The 23,481-nt window shown below is 37.5% G+C and overlaps 1 protein-coding gene across 11 annotated transcripts in view; it reads right to left on the minus strand.

Moving 5' to 3' along the window:
* Positions 1 to 23,481, minus strand: part of DMD (dystrophin) — a 1,295,019-nt gene that overhangs the window by 1,059,682 nt on the left and 211,856 nt on the right. Inside the window, exon 1 of one of the 11 annotated variants that reach the window (XM_072994254.2) lies at positions 8,952 to 9,160. The exons of the other annotated variants lie outside the window; for them this stretch is intronic. Within the exon in view, the coding sequence (XP_072850355.2) occupies positions 8,952 to 8,970 (19 nt within the window). The 5' untranslated portion in view covers positions 8,971 to 9,160. Of the gene's footprint in view, positions 1 to 8,951; positions 9,161 to 23,481 lie in introns of those variants that run through there. 11 annotated transcript variants of the gene reach the window in all.

The raw sequence follows: 23,481 nt of genomic DNA on the forward strand, positions 1-23,481 counted from the left end.
TTGAGTACATATAATAATAATCTTATAACTGCAGAGCTGGAAGGGACCCTATGGATCATGAAGTCCAGGTCCTGTCAAGGAGGACATGCTGCAAAATAAAACTCCCAACCTCTAACTCTACAGCGACATACCTAAACCCCTTGAGCTATACAGCAGTCATAATATATCTCTACTGTGTGTTTGTGTGTGTACACGCATGCGCGCACACACCCACCCACCCAAATATACAGTGGCTGCAATCCTGTTGCTCAGTGTAGCAAGCCACATTACAATAGGCCCACTGAATCAATGGAACTTACGTATATAGGAATTGATTCACTAAATTAAAAAAGCAAATAAAAATTGATTTGTATAAAATGCATTGCTGGAGGAGAGCTCTGAGGATAACGGGGACTGCCAAAAAGACAAACAAGTGGATCCTAGAGTAAATGAAGCCTGATCTATCTCTGGAGGCAACAATGGTGAAATTGAGGCTGTCCAACTTTGGACACATCAGGAGAAAACCACATCCTCTGGAACAGACAATAAAGCTGAGAAAGGTGGAAGACAGCAGGAAAAGAGGAAGATCAAATATGAAATGGACTGCTTTCATAAAGGAAATCACAAACTTGACTCTACAAGAGCCGAGCAGGGCTGTTATGGAGATTGCTTATTCATAGTCACCATAGGTCGGAGCTGACTCAACGGCACATAACAATAAATCCTCATTGATCCAATGGGCCTATTCTGATGCAATTTACTACACTTAACAACAGGATTTCAGTCACTGTATGTTTCAACATCTCATGAGAGTAGTACCTACATAAAGCCTTAGCTGGAGATTCCACTGCTCTTCATGCTTCCATTATTTTCTCAAGATCATAGAGTGTTAAGGTAAACACCTAGCATGCTAGAGCTAGCTGATATAGTAGCTCCACTTATTTCCACGTTGATTTTATCTGAAACCCATAGCATGGGAGAACTTCTGTTCATCATCCCCCTATACCAGTGTGATACTACAGATAAGATAAGCTGAGTAAATGCATGGTGTGAGGAGGAATGCAAGATTCTGCCTTAGAGTAAGATGTCAAACAGGCTGGTCTTTACTCATTTGTGTTCACAGTCCTTTGTACTGTGTCTCCACCAGTGACCTTCATAGGATATACATTTTTATACCAGGAATGGAAATGTTATTCACAGCAGCTGGTAAAACACATCACCATTATAAAGCAATTAGATGGATTAGGGCCTAAACAATAGAAATTAGATAATGCAGATGTGATATCACTTTGACCAACAGGCTAAACTCTACATGTCAAAACTGAGCCATATTACATCCATCTACTAAAGAAAAGGTTGCATGCAAAGACTTCAGATTTTTTTTTCTGAAACTCATAAGAGTAAAACAAAGACAGTGAGGACCACTTCTGGATCTCCCCATTAAACAGGTTGAATGGGTAGGGATTCCGTTGTAAGGACAACACTTGGAAAAGAGGAAGAAATGATGTACAGTAAATCTTTTTTGTTTCCCTCATTCTCTCTAGCCCTAGGGGAGCATTACATCTAAAGAGACAACTGAACATGTGAGGAGGACATAGGCATAAAACATTTGTGAAGATACATGCCCTTTCTTCAGTCCCAAGCTAAAAACTTCTCAGTTCTTTAACCTCCCCACTCTCCCCTGAAAAATCAAACCAAAGAAAATAACGAGGGAAAGAAAAGAAAAAGAGTGAAAAACAGCCTGAATATATTGGAAGCATCTCACTATTTTGAGAGGGTCCTAAGGATCAAATTCCATTTCCTTTCTTGGATATTGCTCTGAGACTGTGCAGCTCACCCAAGGCTACACATCTTGGCTCTTATCCCAACAGGTGCAATGAGGAACCTCCAGCTCTGCAGCCAGGAAAGGAAAAGGAAACCACTTCTGAGTTCTCTATACCAGTGGTTCTTAACCTTTTTGAAAGAAATGCCCCCTTGACCCATTGAGGAAGTTATCATCGCACCCCTCCCCGCAGTGATTATTTATTTATTTATTTATTTATTTATTTATTTATTTATTTAAGACACTTAAATCCAATGACCCCTGAAAACAAAATTAAATTCCAAGAAAATGAAATGCTCCCCAAAAAGTAACATATAATGATTTAGTTGCAAGTGAATTTTAAGACCCAAGAAGAAATATAAAAAGGGCATAAAAACAAATGGAGGAACTAAAAATTTCAAGACAAAAAGTCTGAAACTGAATTAAAATTGAGGAAAATATATATTCATGCACACTGTAAAAAGGCTGCAGCCATCTTCACAGATTTGGCTTACTCCAGTGCCCCCCTACCACCCCCCTTCTGCTCCAGTGCCCCCACGCCGCCCCTTTTCATTCTACCGCCCCCCTGAAAAATGAAATCGCCCCCTGGGGGGCATTATTGCCCACGTTAAGAACCACTGCTCTATACCTAGAAAAGCTTGGGAAGGATCGCCACAATTTGGAATCGATTTCACAGTATGTTCAAGGATATACCTGCTCCAGCTGCTTCCTTCAAAGCAGCCTCTTGGTGAAGCTAGATGCCCAGCAAGGAAACAAAATGTAGCAATGTAATCTAACCCTTGAAAGTGGGTGTCCATGAAAAGCCTCCCCCAAATCAGAACATTTGTATTTCATTAACAATCAAGGTTTTTGCTACATTTGCTGGTTAACAACCCTATTACAGCTTTCAAGCATCCAATTACCACTTCCAGTTTCTCTTGTTTGCATATAATCCATGATGACCAAGAAATTCTAAACCATAATGTTTCAAGGCATATTCTGAAAACAATTGATCCAGAAAGAAAAGCTATATATATGTGATTACTTCATTCATATTCATATTCATATTCATTATAGATATATCAGAGTCTTTTAACAGAAGTGTCATAGTTCAATTATCCTAGGAACATTATAACATTGTCATACTGTCTGCAGTGTTAATTTTGGAAAATCTGGTTCAATTTTCTTATAGTAGAACTGAGCAAGGCATATTCTCTTAGTCCAACTCATCTCACAGATTTAATCAGAGACTAAAAACACCTCTCTCAGATCTTAGATGGCTGATGAGATAGTAATGTAATACAGTGGTGCCTCGATTAGTGATGTTAATTCGTTCCGAAAAAATCGCTGCTAAGCGATTTCATCGCTAAGCGAAACGCGGTTTCCCATTGAAATGCATTGAAAACTGGATAATCCGTTCCAATAAGAACAAATTGCCATTCTTAAGCGAAAATCGCCATACGAAACATCGCTAAATGAAACGCGGTTCCCCAATTGAAATGCATTGAAACCTAATCAATGCATCTCAATGGGGGAAAAATACAACAACAAATTTAAAAAGAGCCAGAACAAAGTCAAATTTGGTTAACAACGGGTTTATTAAGTGCACTTTATGATTTCAAACATTTTAAACAGTAAACTTTAACTTTATAAATAACAGAAAAAACATTTAAAAAACAGCAAACATGTTTAAACCATCGTTAAGCGAAACAGGGGACCCCAAATTTAATCGCTATGCAAAGCATGGTCCCAACCATCGCTAAGCGAAAATCGCCCATAGGGACCATCGCTAAACGAGGTGCAAAAACACTCCAAAAAAGTCATCGCCAAGCGATTTCGTCACTAAACGGAGCACCTGTTAAGTTAGGCACCACTGTAAATTCACAACTTAGCAATGCAGTTATAGTTTGTCTAGTTCTATCAACAACATATGCAATTTTTCTCTCTAGAAAAGTAATCTATTTTCCATTTCCATTTGAATAAAATTTTATTCTAGATTTTCCGTTGCCCTTTTCTGATCAAGCCCTGGCCCCATCTGAGAGAAAGTACTTTGTTCATAGTCTGCTCAGAGTCCTATGTCTCTTGCTTACCTTCTAATAGCAAATCAGTAGTGTGATATATTCCTGAATGAAGTAATCACAGTAGCAATCACTTGTTAGACGGATACCATATCCAAGTGTTCCTTTCTGGTTATTCACATCTGACAGGATATTGTGATGGGTGGGTGTATATTCAGTGAGTTCTGAAACCTGAACACATGCTCTATTGTACTTTCTGTATATTCAAAATGTCAGTTTCAAATTCTTGTCTCTTTTCCATTCAGCAGCTAGTTGCACACCCAAAGGTGCTTAGCTGTGGAAAAGGAAATGTGTTTCAACATACAGATGATTGCTGCTAGATAAAAAATGTTTATACAAAACTCAGAATTGTACAAGCAGCAGTTTGTCAACACTAGACATTCATGGGAGTTGGGTTGCCATGCTAGGATGCTGCAGGAAAACCAGTAAAGAATCTTCTGATGTAATAAATTTCAACAAGCTTTATTTGGCACAAAATTTAATGCATCCAGTGAAGTGGGCTGCAGTACATGTAAGCTTAAATTTGCTAGTCCTTGAAGTGCCACCAGTCTCAGCATAACATCCATTAAAATCCTCAGTGTCAGTCTCAAAAGATTGTACCATTCATGCTTAAACCTGGAATCATCCCTGTCTTAAAAGACTGCAATTATGTAAGAAATTAATTAGAAAGTTAGTTCATACTTAAATTCTCAAGGATGAATTAGTTTAGATAGACTTTACTAATGGATTAATAACAGAAACATAAGTTTCACTAGCGTCAGATGGTACCAAATCCATTTTGTGTATCTTTAAATGAGTAGCTACCAGACGCTACCTAAAGCCAGATGGTAGCAAATGGATATTTTAGAACAGTGTTTCATAAGTGTACAATGGTTTTTATTGTTATTATATCCCAAGATGGGTACTAAACTCAGAATAACTCTGTCATTTTATTTCACCATAACAAGGGGACTTTTGAAATATAACAAAACTGAACAGCACAATACATTTGATATTCATAATCTGAACATTTCACTGCAACATTTTGCTTCAGTTTATTTTCTGTCTGATCATTTAGCTTAAAAAACAGTCCCTCTTACAATTCAATCTCTCTAGCACAGAATGCTGCTCAATAAAAGGAAGTTTCAACGTCACATGTGGGACTCGGAAGATGGCTGCATGCTCTTTCTGTCTTTGCACCACAGTCACAGTATCCAGTCTTTTGCTAAAATCAAGAAAAACCCCACCACCTGCCCACATGCATTTTCCCTGAGAACAAACCATGTTAGTTTCAGTCAAGTCCTGGGTATCTGAACAGCCAAATATTACACATACACAAGGAATACACTGATGAGTGTTATGCAGGTTCAAGTTGCCCAGTATGCTCTCTCTATGGTACAAATAAATGTGAATTCCAGATAGTTTATCAGTGGAAGACGTAGGGGTAAGTTAGTGGACAAGCAAAACAGGCAGGTAAAAGTGAAGCACAAATCTTTGTTTGCAATCACTGGTTATTAAAATTGAACATGAACATTTGTGCTTTGTGTTGAAAACAGGACTGGGTAACATTGGATCTTCCAGAGACTATGGGACTGTAACTCGTCAGTTTTAGCCAGCATCACCTCTGGTAAAGGACGATTAATAGATTTACAGTGGTGCCTCGATTAACGGGTGCTCCGTTTAGCGACAAAACCGCATAGCGATGAACTTTTTGCGATCACAAAAGCTATCACTTTGCGATGTTCCCTATGGGGGAATTTCACTTTGCAATGATCAGTTCCCTGCTTTGCTTACCGATCATCGCAAAGCGATGATTTTTTAACAGCTGATCGGCGGTTCCAAAATGGCCACCGGGTAAACAAAATGGCCGCCCACTGTTTTCTGGGATGGATTCCTCGCTTTAGAGGCACCAAAAATGGCGGCGCTATGGAGGATCTTCACTTAAAGGTTAGTTTTAAGCCCATAGGAACGCATTGAAGGGGTTTCAATGCGTTTCTATGGGCTTAATATCGCTTAGCAATGTTATCGCTTAGCAGCGATTTTTTCTGCACGGAATAACATCGCTAAGCGAAGCACTACTGTATATAATTGACAGTGCAAAGTAAAGCAGGTAACTTGCTATATTCAGTTCTGCTTTACCTTAGAAACAGACCATGTTAGTTTTCCAGAAATTTATATGTACTGATTTAGGGAGAAAAAAGTTAAGTATATCCTATTAACAATATAGATATATGTTTTACATATGTTGAAACTAGGGCTGATTTATTACTTGATTGGCTTTGTTTTACCTAGATTGAAAACATGTCACACAACTAATCCAACTGGCCTGGAATTGTACCTTTCTTTCTTTTTAAATAGGGAAATCTCTGGAACTTATGAGACTTGAGATAATGCAAAACTTGAGATTTATAGTCAATGTTTTGCGCACGCGCACACACACACACACACAAACATTTCTATCTTATAAGCCAATGAATGAAGCAAACTATTCTTCGCGAGAATTGTAGCTGCATGGTAGTGCAGTGATGTTATTGTGCAGCAGAGCAAATCAACATTCTATGAGGCAATTGTAAACATGGGGCAGCTCAAACTAAAAACCACTGAATTTAATTCTGTAGGCTTGCTTGGAAGCTTCCTTTTAAAATAGAAAGTTAGGCCTGTCCAAGACATGAAGACTGCCAGCTAGGCCTTCTTTCCAGTTAAGCACACTTTATGTATCTTTAAGGTATAGGTCCAGAAAATGGGACTCCCAGAAAAGAGAATTAAGTGACATGTTAAAAAAATAAAACAAATATTTTAAAAAACCAAAATGAACATCCCCATTTTCTTCCTTGGATTACATCCTCTCCCCCCTCCCCTTCAGAAAAAAAAAATTAACATGGTCACTGACTATTCTGGCTGGGGATTCTGGGTGATATAATCCAAACAGTAAATTCTGAAGCTCTACAATGTATTTCATTCCTTATTAGGCAGAAGTGAAATAGCAGCTGCTGATGGGAGAAGGCATTCAAGGAAGAGGTGCCACATTGGTGTGCGTGTGCACACACAGATACTAAAAAGTATGAAAAGTCAAACATGTAAAACAAAGTTACGTTCTTGATTTTTTTCTTACTTTTCCTTTTTATCTTTACTGCTGTTCTTGTTTGATTATTATGTATTTGTCTATGTTTTATTATTTGATTTTATATTTGGAATAAATAAATAAATAAATAAATAAATAAATAAATAAATAAATAAATAAATAAATAAATAAATAAGTAAATAAATATTTTCTAATTACAATATTGTATTTGTATCTCTGAATGAAACTGCGCCTTTATTTCTGCAGTTTGCCTCACTTTCCCTCTACATTTTCTGGTACAAATAAGATTATATGGCATCACTTCTGGGAGTTCCCCACAGATCTTCTGAAAGGGAGGTTGCTCAAATTGTAAAAAGCAACAGTGATTTCATTAAAATATAGCCAGAGTCCCATTTGTGCAGCAGCAAAACATCTTATCAATCTATCTGCAATAGCAACATACATTGCTGCTTTACATGTTTCCCCTCTGCATAGATTAAAAAACAAAAACAAACTTAAAGTACTTTTAGCTGATTTGCTCAAGGATCCATGTTTTGTGACTTAACAGAAGTTTGAACTACTTAGATATTCCTTTTCTAAATAATCATTATATTATATAAGCTCTTTCAGTGCAGTGGTTGCTACACAAATTATACCAAAGCTAAAATATACTGGTAGAAGAAACAAAGCAACATTTAATTTGCATAAGATGAAAAATCCACATTAATTTGCATAGCATGCAAAACTGCATATAGTGCAAATGAAACTCTCATGTGCAAAATGTGCAAATTAAACGCCTGAATGTGAAGAACTGAAAAATGACAACCTTAGTTATAACACACATTTTACATGTTGGTGTCTATCTGCAAAACAATGTATGAAATTTAGTAGTTAAGTCGCAACTAAAATAGGCTCTCTTAATCAATAGGAATCTGGTAAACCAGCTCCTATATAAATTCTACTGGATTTCAGCCAAAGATTTATTTTAAAATTTAAAACTGGGATTTTAAAAAAATCAGAAGGGTATCCCTGAAAGTACCTTACATATTCTTCAGAACATTGTAACAGATAAGAAAGAGGCATAAATCAGCAAAAGCTAGCTTTACAAAGGCTGCAATCCTATCACTAGAGTAGTACATTGAAGTACTCCATTATGTGTGTTCCTTTCAAATCAGGTCAAGAGCTGTAAAATACATTTGTCAAATATGTCCTTTGTGTGTTACACAAAACAACAACCTACTGTGGAAATTTAGTATGTTGTATGGAATATACAGTATATACAGAATATGCATTTGTGTATCAATAGTACCCAATTTATTCATCTAACAGGCTTTATGTAACCTTTCAACATATGCAAGAACCGATCAAGACCTGTAGATCAAGAGTTGCTACTCACAATAGATGTGTTGGAACAAGCAGATTTTTAACCCAATGACCCAATTTCCTTACCTTCAAACAACTAATATGCAGCAAGGTTATATATAATACATACTCAGTTGGAAATAATGAATATCATATTCAATGGATATGAATAATGACTATGAATGAATATCAAATTCTACACAAGTATATCAGGCTTTTGTTTTTGAAGGCCTCATTTTTAAGGATAACTAATCCAAACACAAAATATAGAATCTATGCTAACCAAATGCATGGAAATGCTCTACTAGTCTGTAGAAACGCTTGAAAATTATCCTATGGGTTAAGTTGTCATATCAACATATTTTGCATTACTATCATATTTATAGTTTAATTTTCCATAATTAATTTAATCCTGACTTAAATGCTGCACAATAGAATTCTAAAATAAAAGCTACTGTCATCACTGTACTTCACTAGCAAGTCTTTGTTTTCAACTTGTACTTTCTTTTTCCTTCGGAGTTGTTAGAGCACTACCATTTAAGGTAAAAGCAAAGCAGCAATATAAACATACAGTATTTGAAGAAAAGGCGAGCTGATCTAAGTGCTATATTTAGGGAACAACACTGTTAGAATGTTAACTCTTCTTAGTGTTTGTCATATCTTCTACTTACAGGGCTTAAAAAAAACTTACCAGAAAAATCACCAGACATTTCAAATATTGTCCTGTGCTGTTACTTCAGAGAAAGCTTCTGTCTTAATTTCCCAGTTGGTTCTTCTCTAACATGGTGAATACAGTGCTTGCACATATACTCTTATGAAATGTTCAAAAAAGCAGAAAACATCACCATCTTTCCAGCTGCTTCAGAAACATTATATTCACTGATGCTGGTGTTCAAAGTAATAGTAAGGGACTCTTAGCTAATATACAATGAGAATACCAGTGTTACTCCCCCACTTCCCTGAGCAATGGTTTCTCCCAACACACTGTCAATCTACCTGATTATGTTCTTTTCTAATCAGTAATCTTTGTTTTCTCTGTGACTGCTGAACCTCCTGTTCATGTGTGAGTTTGGCAAGGCAGCAGCAGCAACAAAATGCAAGAGCAGAAACAAGTGTAGCAGGAAGACTTCAACACCTGAAAGCACTTACAGACTATAATATACTGAGTACGTGAATCTGAATTTTCAACAGAAACAAATGCTGTTGTTGTTTTTCAAGCTTCTTGAAACTATGTTAAGTGCTTCAGGAATCTTACTGAGTAGCTCACTGTATTGGATTTATATACTGTAAGCATAAATGTAAAATTCAAAATAAAATCACCAAGTGCTTTCTTTCAAAATATCTAACTTCACCTATGATAATTACCATTCTACTATGTTGTCCTGTATATTCTTCTAGATTTTAACTTCCAATCATAATATAATTGAGTAGAAAGAATTGTGGTCATAAAACTACAGCAAGTGGTAATAGCTCAGCCTCCCTCCACCCCCAGCACACCCTTCCCATTTTGCTTCCAAAGCAAATGGCAGCAGCAACTGTGTTGGCAGTCCAGATACCATTTTGTGTCCTACAAAATACATGAACCACACCATTGTTCAGGGCTGAGGTAAGTGACGGCTGTTGGAGAAAAAAAAAAGGTGGGAAATATTCTAAGAAAATTCTCCAAGCCAAACTCTAAATATATATATTTAGAGAGTGGAATCTCTTTTGAAATACATACTCCAAGATATTTCTGCTCGTCTATATTTAAAGCAAAGCAGTTTTGCATAATGGATGAGCTTCTTCAAGTGTCCGGGATGAAAACAACAACAAAAAGGGCCTCTCTCTTTTTAACAGCTGTAGAAGATAAATGTTATCAGGTAGTTTGCCATATTGGTTGCATCTACCAAAACACCGTTGTCTACATAGTAACTAAAGGTACATAAGCCCTGTCCTCTTTTTCATGTGACCACCCTATAAGCACCTCCCTTTTTTGTTTTATCACCCCCCCCAAAAAAAGTAAAGAAAATCTTATGGAAGAAGAGTAACACTGTAGTTTGAATAAACTACAAGTCTACTCTAAATTATTTCATCATATCCATTATGCTCTTCTTTTTGAGCTGCCAGTCATAATCCACTACTGACTCTGACCCTCCTCAGGTCCACTAACTGCTGATCTGGTTGTGCGCCCAATTCAAATTGTGCGCAATTCAAAGTGCTAGTTTTAACCTATAAAGACATAAATGGCTTCGATCCAACTATTTCAAGTACCATATCTCCCCTTTTAAGCCTGACCTGGTAGTCAGATTGTCCTTTCTCTCTATTCCACCACCTACACAGGTGTATTTGGTGGTCCTTTTCCATCTCTGCACCCAGACCTGGAACGCTCTCACACAGGAGGCCAGGCTGACCCGGTCTTTCCTATCCTTTCTCAAGCAGACAAAGATTTGTATCTTCAGATAGGCCTTCCCTTGGTGTTTGACTGTGAGTCGTTTTTAAATAGAGTGTTGTGCCTTGTTGCTTTGAATCTGATTTTGGTGTTGATTCTGTTGGCTCCTTTTTAAGGAAGAAGGTGGGATAAAATATGTTTAAATAAGTAAATAAAAATTGTTTCTCTCTCTACCATTGATTCCACTACCTCAGCTGCCGAAAATTATCCCTCAGCTTTCAGACTTTGCCTCAAGTTTGAAAGGGCCTGTGAAGGCAACACTGCTGAATAAGAAGTTGAAAATGGACTGCTAATCCCATGAGAGTAACTTGAAACAAAACACATTGTTATATCTAGAAAAACTATGAGAAGAAGAAGAAGAAATGAGATTTTGGAGTCGTCATATATAGTGCATGAGCTCATACAATTTCCCTCAAGGCTGCAACAATAACTGGAGTTTCACCTGAGCTCTCTGTTGCAACATAACCGTGATCATGAGAAGAGGTTTGAAAGGCTTGGTTCAATATTATTTGGAAATGTCACCAGCCTGCAGTAATAAGAGAGATTCTATTTACCAGGAGTTTGTGCTTACTTGGCAATTATGAATAGTTCAGTTTGGAATCTCGGGAACACACACAACCCCACTACTGTAGTCAGCAAAGACAGTCTGAAGTTAATTTCCTTGGGAGGTTTATATACATCTCAGAAGCCATTTTGCAAAGGCAGTTTCTGGGTAACTTTGGTTTCTATGCAGTTCCAAGACCTGCTTTGGGGTCTGATTTTCACATTAGTATGTAAGATTACTTTTTAAAACTTTATTAATCATCTATGAAAGAGATCAGATGTAAGATCCTGAATCACAACATTAATGTCTTGATTCTTTAACAACAGCATTGTAAGGTATACTAGGAAAATGAGATTAAACTTTTGCAGTTGTAACATTGGTAATCACTTATAATGGGAATGGCTCTGGACTTGCTGTTTAGAGTAGGGTGAACAGATGAATAACAGCAAGTCTCTTGTGACTTTAGTAGCTGCTTAGAAGAGGAAATTTCAGCAGGTGCAAGTTTTAATACAACCTATACCTGATCCATGATCACTGCAGATGGTGACAGCAGCCACGAAATTAAAAGATGGCTGCTTCTTGGGAGGAAAGTCATGATAAATCTAGACAGCATCTTAAAAAGCAGAGACATCACCTTGCCACCAAAAGTTCAAATAGTCAAAGCTATGGTTTTTCCTGTAGTGATGTACGGCAGTGAGAGCTGGACCATAAAGAAAGCTGACCGCTGAAGAATTGATGCTTTTGAATTGTGGTGCTGGAGGGGGCTCTTGAGAGTCGCCTGGACTGCAAGGAGAACAAACCTATCCATTCTATTTTATTATTATTTATTATTTTATTTATATTTATTTAATTTATATCCCACCTATCTGGCCTTGCGACCACTCTAGGCGGCTTCCAATAAAAACAAGATATAAATATAACAGAAGAAGAGAAAATTTTTCATTTCTAAATGAAATCAACCCTGAGTGCTCACTGGAAGGACAGATTCTGAAGCTGAGGCTCCATTTCTTTGGCCATCTCATGAGAAGAGAAGACTCCGTGGAAAAGACCCTGATGTTGGGAAAGTGTGAGGGCAAGAGGAGAAAGGGACGGCAGAGGACAAGATGGTTGGACAGTGTCAGCGAAGCTACCAACATGTATCTGATCCAACTCCAGGAGGTAGTGCACTGCTCCATTGGGTCTCGAAGAGTCGGACACGACTAAACATCTAAACAACAACACTACCTGCAAATGTCCTCCTTGGTGAACCTATAGAACATGGGAAAGGTGAAGACTTTGATCTCCAAACATTGCCACCAGATCACCAGCAGTGGTGCTGGGATCACCAATGGTGATCTGGAAGCAATTTTTGACAAGCATGTAATTAATTTTAAATAAATGCCAGCAGGACAAGCTGATGACATCATCAGCTTCTGCCTCATAAAGTTACACAAACAGGATTTGGTTGTCATCATTTTTGGTCCTTCTTTCCACTTCCTATATGTGCTCCTTTTTGTTTTCTGGTCCTCTATGAACTTTTTGTGAAGCTACATGGGTATTTTTCCCCATCTTCCAGCTTTTTTCTTTCTTTTTTGAAATTGTTTGTAGTTGTGCTTTTAGAATTTTCTTTTTAAGAAACGCCCACCCATCTTGGATTCCTTTTCTCATTAAGATTTCCTGCCTTACTTATCATTGTTCAGAATTTATTAAAATTAGTTTTCTAGTGTGGATACATTCTGCTTTTGTTTCCTTTGAAATCAAAAACTCAAGTTTTCCCCAGCATTTCCCTTACTGCTACTTCATCCATTGTCATGTCTATTGGTTAGAAACAAATAAAGAATGTCTAATCCTCTTTGTCAAGGGGTGAGATTTTAGGTATATAAAATCTTATAATAATGAAAAGAATACAAAAGAACTAGGCATGAAAATGAAATTGCTTTTAAAATTGAGGTTTGCATGATACTTTACTAAAGTCATTGCAAAACAGTTAGCCAGAAGACGGGGAAAGATTGTGAGTGGTGGGCTCTGGCATTGGATGAGCCATATTATGCCACCTTGAGGTGCATCTTCAACAGAAGATTTTGGTCCCATGACTCATAAGCGAAAGGGGCTGAAGGAGAATACTATCCTGGCTAAATAAAAAAATATAATAGGAGTCCTGTCATTCTTAGTGCTGTCACCATTAATTATTTTGTGCTTGAGAATGTTATCATTTTGGACTCAAGTTCACAAAACTAGATGCATCCCTTAAGTATTTTCTTTTAAAATGTGCTTAGGTCTACCCCCTCTCCCCCCCCACACACACACATAGATCTACTCAGCATACACAATATGCTATTAAAATTCAGTTCTGTCCTTTCTTTAAATCATAAACATACAAACCAGTAAATGGAAATTTAAGAGAACATGCTTGTCATTTTTAACAGGAACCAACCAGTCTCAAAGATCTCACAGAATGCCAAGTGGTGCCATTTTAAGTAGATTGATTGCGAGAGAAACTCTCTATTAAGGAAATACCTTTGGAATAATTGGAATGAGAATTAAGACACTTTATTTATTTATTTATTTATTTATTTATTTATTTATTTATTTATTTATTTATTTATTTATTTGGTTTATATACCGCCCATCTAGAACATGTCTACACTGGGCAGCTTAGATATAAGCTGCCTTCAGCAAGGGAGCCAGGTGGGTCTCTACAGGTAAGTTGTTCCAGAGGCGAGGGGCCACTGCCGACAAGGCCTGATTTCTAGTTTTTCCCCACTGTGCCTCTCTTGGCATTAGGCCCTCAGCCGCCCAGCTCGACTGGAGCGGGTAATATGGGTAGAACTAGGCAGAACAAGGTGCTTTGCCAGGTATCGAAGGCCTAAACTATTAAGGGCTTTGTTTCGAATGGTTAGCACTTTGAAATCAATGCAGAAGCAGACAGGTAGCCAGTGTAAGGCGGCCAGGGTGGGGGAAATATGGTGACATTTTTCACCCCTGTTAATAGCCTGGCCACCGTGTTCTGGACCATCTGGAACTGCTGCATCAGTGTCAAAAGAAGCCCCACGTAGAGATTAATGTAAGGACATTAACGTCTAAAGCTGTCAAAATAGTGACAAATTAAAATCTTCAGAGTTACAGCTTATGCCTTCCCAGCCTCATTGTTCATTAGGGTTAGAGAACTTGGTGGAAAACCAGCAAAGACACTCTGAATCTAAGCAGTTAAGCAGCTAAAGTCAAGGAGAAGATCTATAGAGCTATTTGAAGTATATCTGCTGAGCAAATCTGGTCTCCATGTTTAGTAGAATTCCAAAACATTCTTTTCGAACATGAATGTCCATGCTTTATCATAAATATGCCTTTCAGATCATTGTCTAAAAAAAAAAAAAAAAAAGAATCCCTTGAAATGTGGTGCTGGAGGAGAGCTTTTTGGATACCCTGGACTGCCAGAAAGATAAGCAAGTGAATCCTAGAACAAATCAAGCCTGAACTATCTCTGGAGGCAAAAAATGTTGACATTGAGTTTCTTCCACTTTGAGGACATGATGAGAAGGCAGGATTCTCTGGGAAAGGCAATAATGCTGGGAAAGGTGGAAGGCAGTAGGAAAAGAGGAAAACCAAGTATGAGCTGGACTGACTCCCTAAAAGAACCCACAGGCTTCAGTTTACTAGAGCTGAGCAGGGCTGTTGAGGACAAGATATTCTGGAGATCACTCATTCATAGGGCTGCCATGAGTTGGAGTGAATTGACGACATATAACAATAATTATGCTACCAGGTTGATTCTAACTTCTGGCAAGCTTTTCCAGGGTTTTCTAGGTAGTGAGCACTCAGGAATAGTTTGCAATTTTCTACTCCTGGGAGCATATAACTTGCCCATGGCCACAAAAAATGGGCTCTTCTACTACAAGGGACAGTGAGGAATCAAATTCCTGACCACTGACTTGGCAGCGAGTGCTCCTTGTCACAGAGCTATCCAGCCAGTTTCCTGTTTCAAAACCTGTATCTATTAGGAAACTACTATGTAAGGGGGAAAATCTAAACTACTTTTAGGTATATGAAATTAGATATGCATGCCTTTTGATTCTGGCCAAGATAATTCCCTTGTTTCAGAGTCAAGAAAGATATTTATTTTCAAAATTTAAAAAGGAAATCTTTGTGATATTCTTTACTTCTTGACATGCAGGTTACTATTAACATTCTGATTGATTGATTATGCAAGTAATGCAGTCCACTACAGATCATTAACATGTTGTGTTGTAGTTGCCAGAAGAATAGAGGAAATACTCATTGGTTCTCTTTTGCAGCAAATTCTGATATCAAACTATGGAAATATTTACGAAAAACAACAACCCAGAAAGTAAAAGTAAATGGAAATATTTGCCCAATACAACAACCCAGAAAGTAAAAGGAAAGAATATTCCCCTTGCTACTGACTTTACACTTGTAGAAAAATACCACTATACACTTAAGGGAAAATAGCTTTTGAAATTTAGAAGGAAGTTCCTTTCTAACAAATCGTTTAATTCCCCAGATATGTTCTATAAAATAGGAACAGAAACAAACACATCAAGAACACTGATTAGCATTACTGTCAAAGTGTTTTGTTTTGACCACTGACATATATATGTAAAAATTCAGAAAAGAACAGCCAGTGACTTCCAACATTGTTTGTTTGTTTTATATGCCGCCCACACTACCCAAAGGTCTCTGGGAGGCTTACAACATTTAAAATACAATAAAAAGTCAACATTTAAAATACAATTAATATATATATAAAATTGCCATCGGACCCACAGCTAATATTATTTCAATTAATTATTTCAATTAATTGTTGAAGATGCCAAACATCTCTTGCTATATTTCTTTATCTTCTCCGAGTAGATCCTCGTCTACCCTTTCTCTTTATTTCAAAAATATTAAAGGGAAGAGATCTCTGATCAGTTTGCAAACTAAAATGAACATTTCAAGATCAATCACAGAATCTGAACTGTCAATGACATTAGTATTGCCTGTTGTTCTGAAAAGCAATAATACACCCCTCTCTCCTTTAATCCTATACATGTTTTCCCCTTCAACAAAGAGAAGGGGGGATCTCCCTTTCTCCTGGATATCAGGGCTGAGAAAGCCACTTTAGTCAGTATTCAGGTGGTACAGTGGACCAGGGGAAAATTAGAAAGAGAAGAAAGTTCTAAAAATTCCAGTTGTGTGAAGTACTGGATTTAACAGAAAAACATTTCTGGTTTTCCCAATGTGAATGTTAGTAAAATCAGTAAAAAGATCATTCCAAGACTGGCTCTTGACTAATGCTAAGACAAATGACTTGTGATGTCCTTTTCTCATACAATGTTCCATCTGTTTCCTTTTGAGAACCATCATTTGTTTATCCTTTATTATCAGACCTTTCTCCTGCTTCTCAATTTCATTTCTTTTATCTGGATTAGTACACAGCTACCATAAAACACCTTCTTGATTTATTTTCCTGCAATTCCTGACTACGTTACATTCAAATAAATATACATTTTTGTTTCAGGAGCACATATTTTAATATTTCTTTCAGTGATTGTGCATATGAATCCTGTTTCAAATCTTCAGCCCACATTTATGTATGTGTGTGGGGCTCAACTAATACTAATCAAGCTGATGAACAACACCAAATTAAGAAGTCTCACATCACACGACAATAAGAATCTCACGGAAGTTAAATACTGTACTCATTTTCCCCCTTTTGAATGAGATACTTCAGTTCTGAAAGGGAGTTACTAAGCATTTACCAAGAGGGAAATAACTGCAGCTTCCGTGCTATTACTTCAGTTCATCATTATGATTAGAGGAGGTGTAGCTAACCATAGCTAATATGCTGGCAGTGGTTTTCAAGGAATGCCAATGGCAAAGAGAAGCTCAAAATGTTTGCTTGGGGGGCTGTGCTTAGTGTCCAGTGGATCACTTTTTAAAAACCCCAAAAGATATGTAGTTTGCTTTTGGACAACAGAAAAATATGAAATACTTTCAACAGAGTAAGCAAGCTTTTTGTCTTTAAAAAAAATCTTAGAATTGTGCCAATTAATTTCTTGTTGTTAGATTTTGTTTCTAAATGAAAGAAACAAAGAACAGCTTAGAGTTTTACAAGAATATTATGACGATGCAAAACCCCACTTGAGATAACCCACTTTGGTCACTGTCAGCTTTTGCGTAAACAGAATTTAGCAAAACTGGATTTCTGGGAAGTGAGTTACAATGTAAAGCTTTGCCTATTCTATATGAGAAGAAAAAATATACTGCTCTTTTAAGAAGAGTAAGGTGTGTCAAATACCATTTCAAAGATACCAGGCCTCGATCAAAAACTCAGTAATGGCAATAGAATTATTTCAGTTGGTTTCAGCAAGTTCTGACCTAACATGATTGGATGCTGAAAATTGGGTCATTTTGTTTACATTGCATAGTTAGTGCCTGTCATGGAGGATGAGATACTTTCTATCAAACTGAGGTCAATAATTTATCATTGGTGGAAACTTTATCATTTTCAAAGCAAAATAACATTCAAAATATATATTTCAATGAAACTAGGATTTTTTGGAGTAATCAACAGGCTTGCAAGCACCTGACCCCAGCTTAACAGGGCCAGCTTTTACAGAGCGGGTGTTTGTATGAGAACTAGTATGAGGCTGCTTGAGGTTTCAGAGCAGAAAAAAAGGGAAACTTCCCTTTTTGATCAGGGTTCGAGACCTGGGTTCGATTCCAACTTGGACATCAACCTCACTGGTTCACCTTAGGTCAATCACACCCGCTAAGCTTGACCTCTCTCAAAGGGCTTTGGGCAGAAGAGACTGAGCTCAGTGGACAAGAGTTAGGATGTAAAGGCAATAAACAAATATAAATAAATATTGCCTCCTGAATTCTGTTCTCTTATTTGTGCAACTGTCATAAACCACTAGGTAAAGGTAAAGGTTCCCCTTGACAATTTTTGTCCAGTCGTGTTCGACTCATCCCCGTTCGACTCATCCCCGTTGTCCAGTCGTGTTCGACTCATCCCCGTTTCCAAGCCATAGAGCCAGCATTTTTGTCCGAAGACAATCTTCCGTGGTCACATGGCCAGTGGTCATAAACCACTAGCTGCATCCAAATTTGTCCATGCGGCATGTCAGAGGCTTTCCATAATTTTATTTAAAAGTTGGTCTGTAAATTCCAGATTCCATGCGACTTTTATAAAAATAAGCCTCTAATCGCTAGAGCCACAGTCATTTCTAGAGCCAACTGCTGACATTTTCAGTTCTGTTAGAACTGATGGATAGAAATGCTCTAAACAGAAATTGCTTCTAAATTTGAAAGCCAGCTTCCCATTTCTGAAGTGAGTTCTAGAGAGACTTGAAAGTGGGGTATATCTTATTATTGCTTATGGGGTGTTCTCTCTTCTGGCAAAATTAAAGGCACAGTGACCTGTCTCTCTCTCTGTGTGTGTGCTTAATACACAATCTCTGTCCCCATTCTACTTGAGACAATATAATTTCCCTTTCTATTGAAAACCAAATAATTATGTCCACAACCTGGAAAAATAACAACATCAGAATTTACCTGGCCTACATTATAAATACAGATATTCTTTGTTATGAATCATAGTCTCTGAGAAAAATATAATAAAACACAGGTTGCCAAAGCTTGGAAAAATTCCCTTTACTGGAGCTGGAGACCCTTACTCCAGGAACTATGGTCACTGGGGATTTTAAGTGCTGTAGTGAAAAAAAAAAGGAAATATTTTATGGCTCCAGTTCTTCCAGGTTGTCACAACTTAACAACTTGGTAGAAAATACTGTAGTGGCCAGTTTTTGTTTTTTAAATCTCCCTCTCACATCATGCTTTTATACTCCAATTGATTGATTGATTGATTGATTGATTGATTGATTGATTGATTGATTGTTTTCCAGGTTACATTTTAAGAACAATTTTACAGGCCTGGGTATAAGAAGTCTATTACAGACACATCACTTTCCCGATAACCCAACTTGTTTTGATCCCTTCTGGAATATTTTTTTCATTCTCTGATCAGCCTTTCATAATTGTTATGTATGTTGTAGTTTTAAAATAACGAAAAACTGAAGTTTAAATAGAATGTTTACTTGAGATGGTAGAAGACATACTGAGGTGCTTAAATTTATGAATTTTAAACAGGCTTTTGCAGTGTGAGGTCTTAACTGGAAATGACAGTTTAAAATTTTGTAGAGGAAGCTTTTTTACTAAATGTGCTGTTAAATACTTAGGATTCTTCTGAAATTTGAATGCAGCTGATACTTCAGAAAGAAGCAGTTATCCGAAAGAGAACCAAAGGCTATCTAAATGCTTACACAAAGTGTTTCACTTTAGAAAGACTTCCAACACTTTTGATCCAACCTTTGTGCCTATGATAAACCATGCAGGAGGCCCTTGTGCCTCTGAGCTACCAACACAGAAATCAAAACAGAAAACATGTTGCTATTTTGTTATTACATAGTTCTTTTCCTTTTTCCTACCTAGCTTTACTGTGTGGAAGACAAAATACTTCAGCCTGATCAAGAACTGCTCTCCAAACCCATTTACTGGCAACCCAGTCTGATATTTAGGCATAGTGTATCATCAGTTACGTACCAGAGTCACTTCATTACCCCAGTCACGTCAAACCAGTCACTTCCAAAGATGCAAAGGCATCCTGAATCCTTGTTAATACGAGTTACATCCGTACCATATGTAAGGGTCATCTCAGGCCCACATCAAAGATTTGTAAAGACTAAAGATAAACCTTATTAGCAATGCTCAGTTAAAGAACTACGTTGAGTAGCTGGCTAAATAACTCTCTGCCATTAGATGCAGAAATATTGCAGAGCATACCATTTGCTTAAGCAAGGGATGTATTACTCCCCTGCCACTGAGCTAACAAGAGCCCAATATACCCCTGTGAAAATTATTCCTTCAGGGTTTGTAAGCTAACTCGTACTAAATCAATATTTCATCAGAACTTCCTGTCATGCTCTGTTCCTATAGTTAATGAACTTAGTGTAACCTGTTCATTGCACTTTCCTGAGGTCTGGCATAAAGACTACCAGGGGGACTTTGCACACAATCTGCATCTTATATGATTCCTTGCAAAGAGACAGCAACAGTTAGAGGAAGTGACAATTCTACTAACCTATTTCCTTATCTAAGGATACCCAATTTGGTGTAATGGATGGAGTGATGACTACAACTCAGGAGACCTGAGTTTGAATCTTCACTTAACCATGGAATCTCACTGGATGTGTGGAACTAGAAAAACCACCCATTAGATATCTGACTTACTCTGAAAGGATAAGGTTTATTAGGATTGCTGTAAGTCAATTCTGATCTCACATAACAACGTAACTTTATTTATGATTTACTAATAGCCTTTAATTGGCCAGGAATTCTACAATATTTATCTAGTGATACAAGTTGGGGCTGTCATATGGGATTGCAACTTAGAATTACAGCAAAAAGGTATACATATGGTTGCTTACAAACTGGCAAAAAGAACATGTTGCATAGAATTAAATGATTATCTAATAATTAAGTAAGTGAATTCTTATAAAGTATTTATTTATTTATTTATTTATTTTATTGGACTTATATACCGCCCCATAGCGCTACAAGCACTCTCCGGGCGGTTTACAATTTTTAATTATACAGGCTACACATTGCCCCCCCAGCAAGCTGGGTACTCATTTTACCGACCTCGGAAGGATGGAAGGCTGAGTCAACCTTGAGCCGGCTACCTGGGATTTGAACCCCAGGTTGTGAGCACAGTTTTAGCTGCACTACAGTGTTTTAACCACTGCACCACGATTTTCCTCTCCTCCCACAACAAATCATTATGTCCACAACTTGTAAAAATAACAACATCAGAAGATCAGCCTTTGTGTTCTCTTCTGCAAAATGCCTCCCCTTCCTAGCCTCCTTTCTCATTAGAGCATAATGTGTTCTCTATTGCTCATACAAAACACCCCTGGATAAATTTAGCTGATGTACTGTCTACAGATTGGTGATAATTTAATTTGGTTTGTTTTTATAAGGGTTTATCAAAATTAGCAGATTCCTGCACAAACAATACATAATGTACATGATATATAAGAGATTAAAAGTGTGTGGGAGTGAAAGCAAAACTAACAAAATTCCCATGTGGAAAGCTTTCAGTGCTTAGCTCTTGAAAATCTGTTTTCATTCCTTTGTGTACAGACAAGTTATGCTGAAGTAGGCTTCCCACATCAGCAAGTGCAAAATGATTCTGTCCATGTTGGCGGCAGCTGTAGCTATTTAATTTGGCCATGGGTGAGGATTTTGTCTGAACATTCCAAAATTCAATAACTCCTTTATTGTATTCATGAAGGCTTTCACGGCTGGATCTAATGGTTTTTGTGGGTTTTTCAGGCTCTTTGGCCATGTTCTGAAGGTTGCTCTTCCTAACATTTCACCAGTCTCTGTGGCCGGCGTCTTCAGAACATGAAGAGCCACAGAGACTGGTGAAACGTTAGGAAGAACAACCTTCAGAACACGGCCAAAGAGCCCGAAAAACCCACAACAACCAACTCTTTTATTATGTCCATCAGAAGAATATACGAGGTTACGATGTATATACGAATATACATCATAACAGATGGTTGTTGTGGGTTTTTCAGGCTGTTTAGCCATGTCCTCCAGAACATGGTCAAACAGCCCGAAAAACTGACAGCCATTGGACCCCGGCTGTGAAAGCCTTCAAGAACACAAATCTAATAGATGCTTCAACTCAACATTGGCCACAGTATCATCCCTAGACCTGAAAGTAGACTTTTAATGATTGAAGGGTCAGTGGTGCATATATTAAGGTCTGCCCGACCTCTTTTTTTCCTACCATACTCCCCTGCACAATTTATTTATTTATTTATTTATTTATTTATTTATTTATTTATTTATTTAGTTAGTTAGTTAGTTAGTTAGTTAGTTAGTTAGTTAGTTAGTTACTTAGTTTGTTTCATTTTTCCCTCTTACTAGGGACCCAAATCCACGTACAGAAATTGTAAACCAGCAATTAAGTAAATAAATCAATAAAAATTTAAAACTATAACATAAAAGTATTTAAAAACATTACTTTTAAGACTTCCATCAAATTTTAGAAGACCTCATGCAGCAGACCAGACTAATAGGTATGAAAACTTGTCTTCCATATTATAAGGTCCTTGCTTAACTATAAATGTAATAAACCTTTTGTTATGTAGTGGGCCCAGACACAACAACGGCTTCCACACATAGTCCTTTATTCCAAAGACAACATGACAAACAAAAGACACACGTTCAATAAATACCCATAACTCCACCCCCCAATTAAGCCCTCTAGACCAGTGGTCCCCAACCTTGGGCCTCCAGATGTTCTTGGACTTCAACTCCCAGAAGCCTTCACCACCACCTCTGCTGGCCAGGATTTCTGGGAGTTGAAGTCCAAGAACATCTGGAGGCCCAAGGTTGGAGACCACTGCTCTAGACAGCACCTCATTACAAGGTCCACCTGTCTCTTGCAGCTATCAGAATTCTTCTTTAAAGTGCCTGATACACTACACCTTTGTTGACCATCTGACAGTTACAGATGCTTCTTCACAAAAGAAATACAGCTATGAAAAGCCTGCAAAAGAGAGAAACTGTGGTTATATGAATTAAGCAATGGGATTAGTTGCATGCATTTTGGAACACTAGAGACAGTGCTGATTTTCATCACCACCTATTTCTCTATTACAAGATGGTAATCTCTATTAAATTTGAAGCATATATATGCTAATATAAACTAGGTAAGAGTCTTTAAATAATATACCAAAGACATTATCCCAACTTCAATAAATGGAATCAAAGCTCTGCTCAGTGACAAAGTTCTTTATCAATATGTTGGCTCATTAGAGGAAAAAGAAAGTATTTGTGCTCCACAGTAAAAATTCACAGGTTAAAATAAATCTCAACAGAACCTATAAAAATCATTTGCAGCATTGAACTGTCAGATATTTGAAAACACGGCTTTGAGACGACCAGTGAAGCATGATCAGAGGATGTTTCACCTTGGATGCTTTGAAAGTATGTAGAAAGCTATTCAGAATAAGCATCAAAGCAGTTTGTGCTTTGAGCTGAATGAACACCTTTGCATTCCATTGTTCTGATGTTTTTAACAGTCCAACTTCTATTGAGAAGCAGGCCCCTTTAAATTCTATGGTCCACACTCTCAGGTGAACCTGAGATTGCAATTCTCTGCTTATCGGTCTAGATGTAAGTTCCACAGAACTG

Source organism: Pogona vitticeps, chromosome 3, assembly GCF_051106095.1.
Source record: "Pogona vitticeps strain Pit_001003342236 chromosome 3, PviZW2.1, whole genome shotgun sequence".
Lineage (NCBI taxonomy): Eukaryota > Metazoa > Chordata > Lepidosauria > Squamata > Agamidae > Pogona > Pogona vitticeps.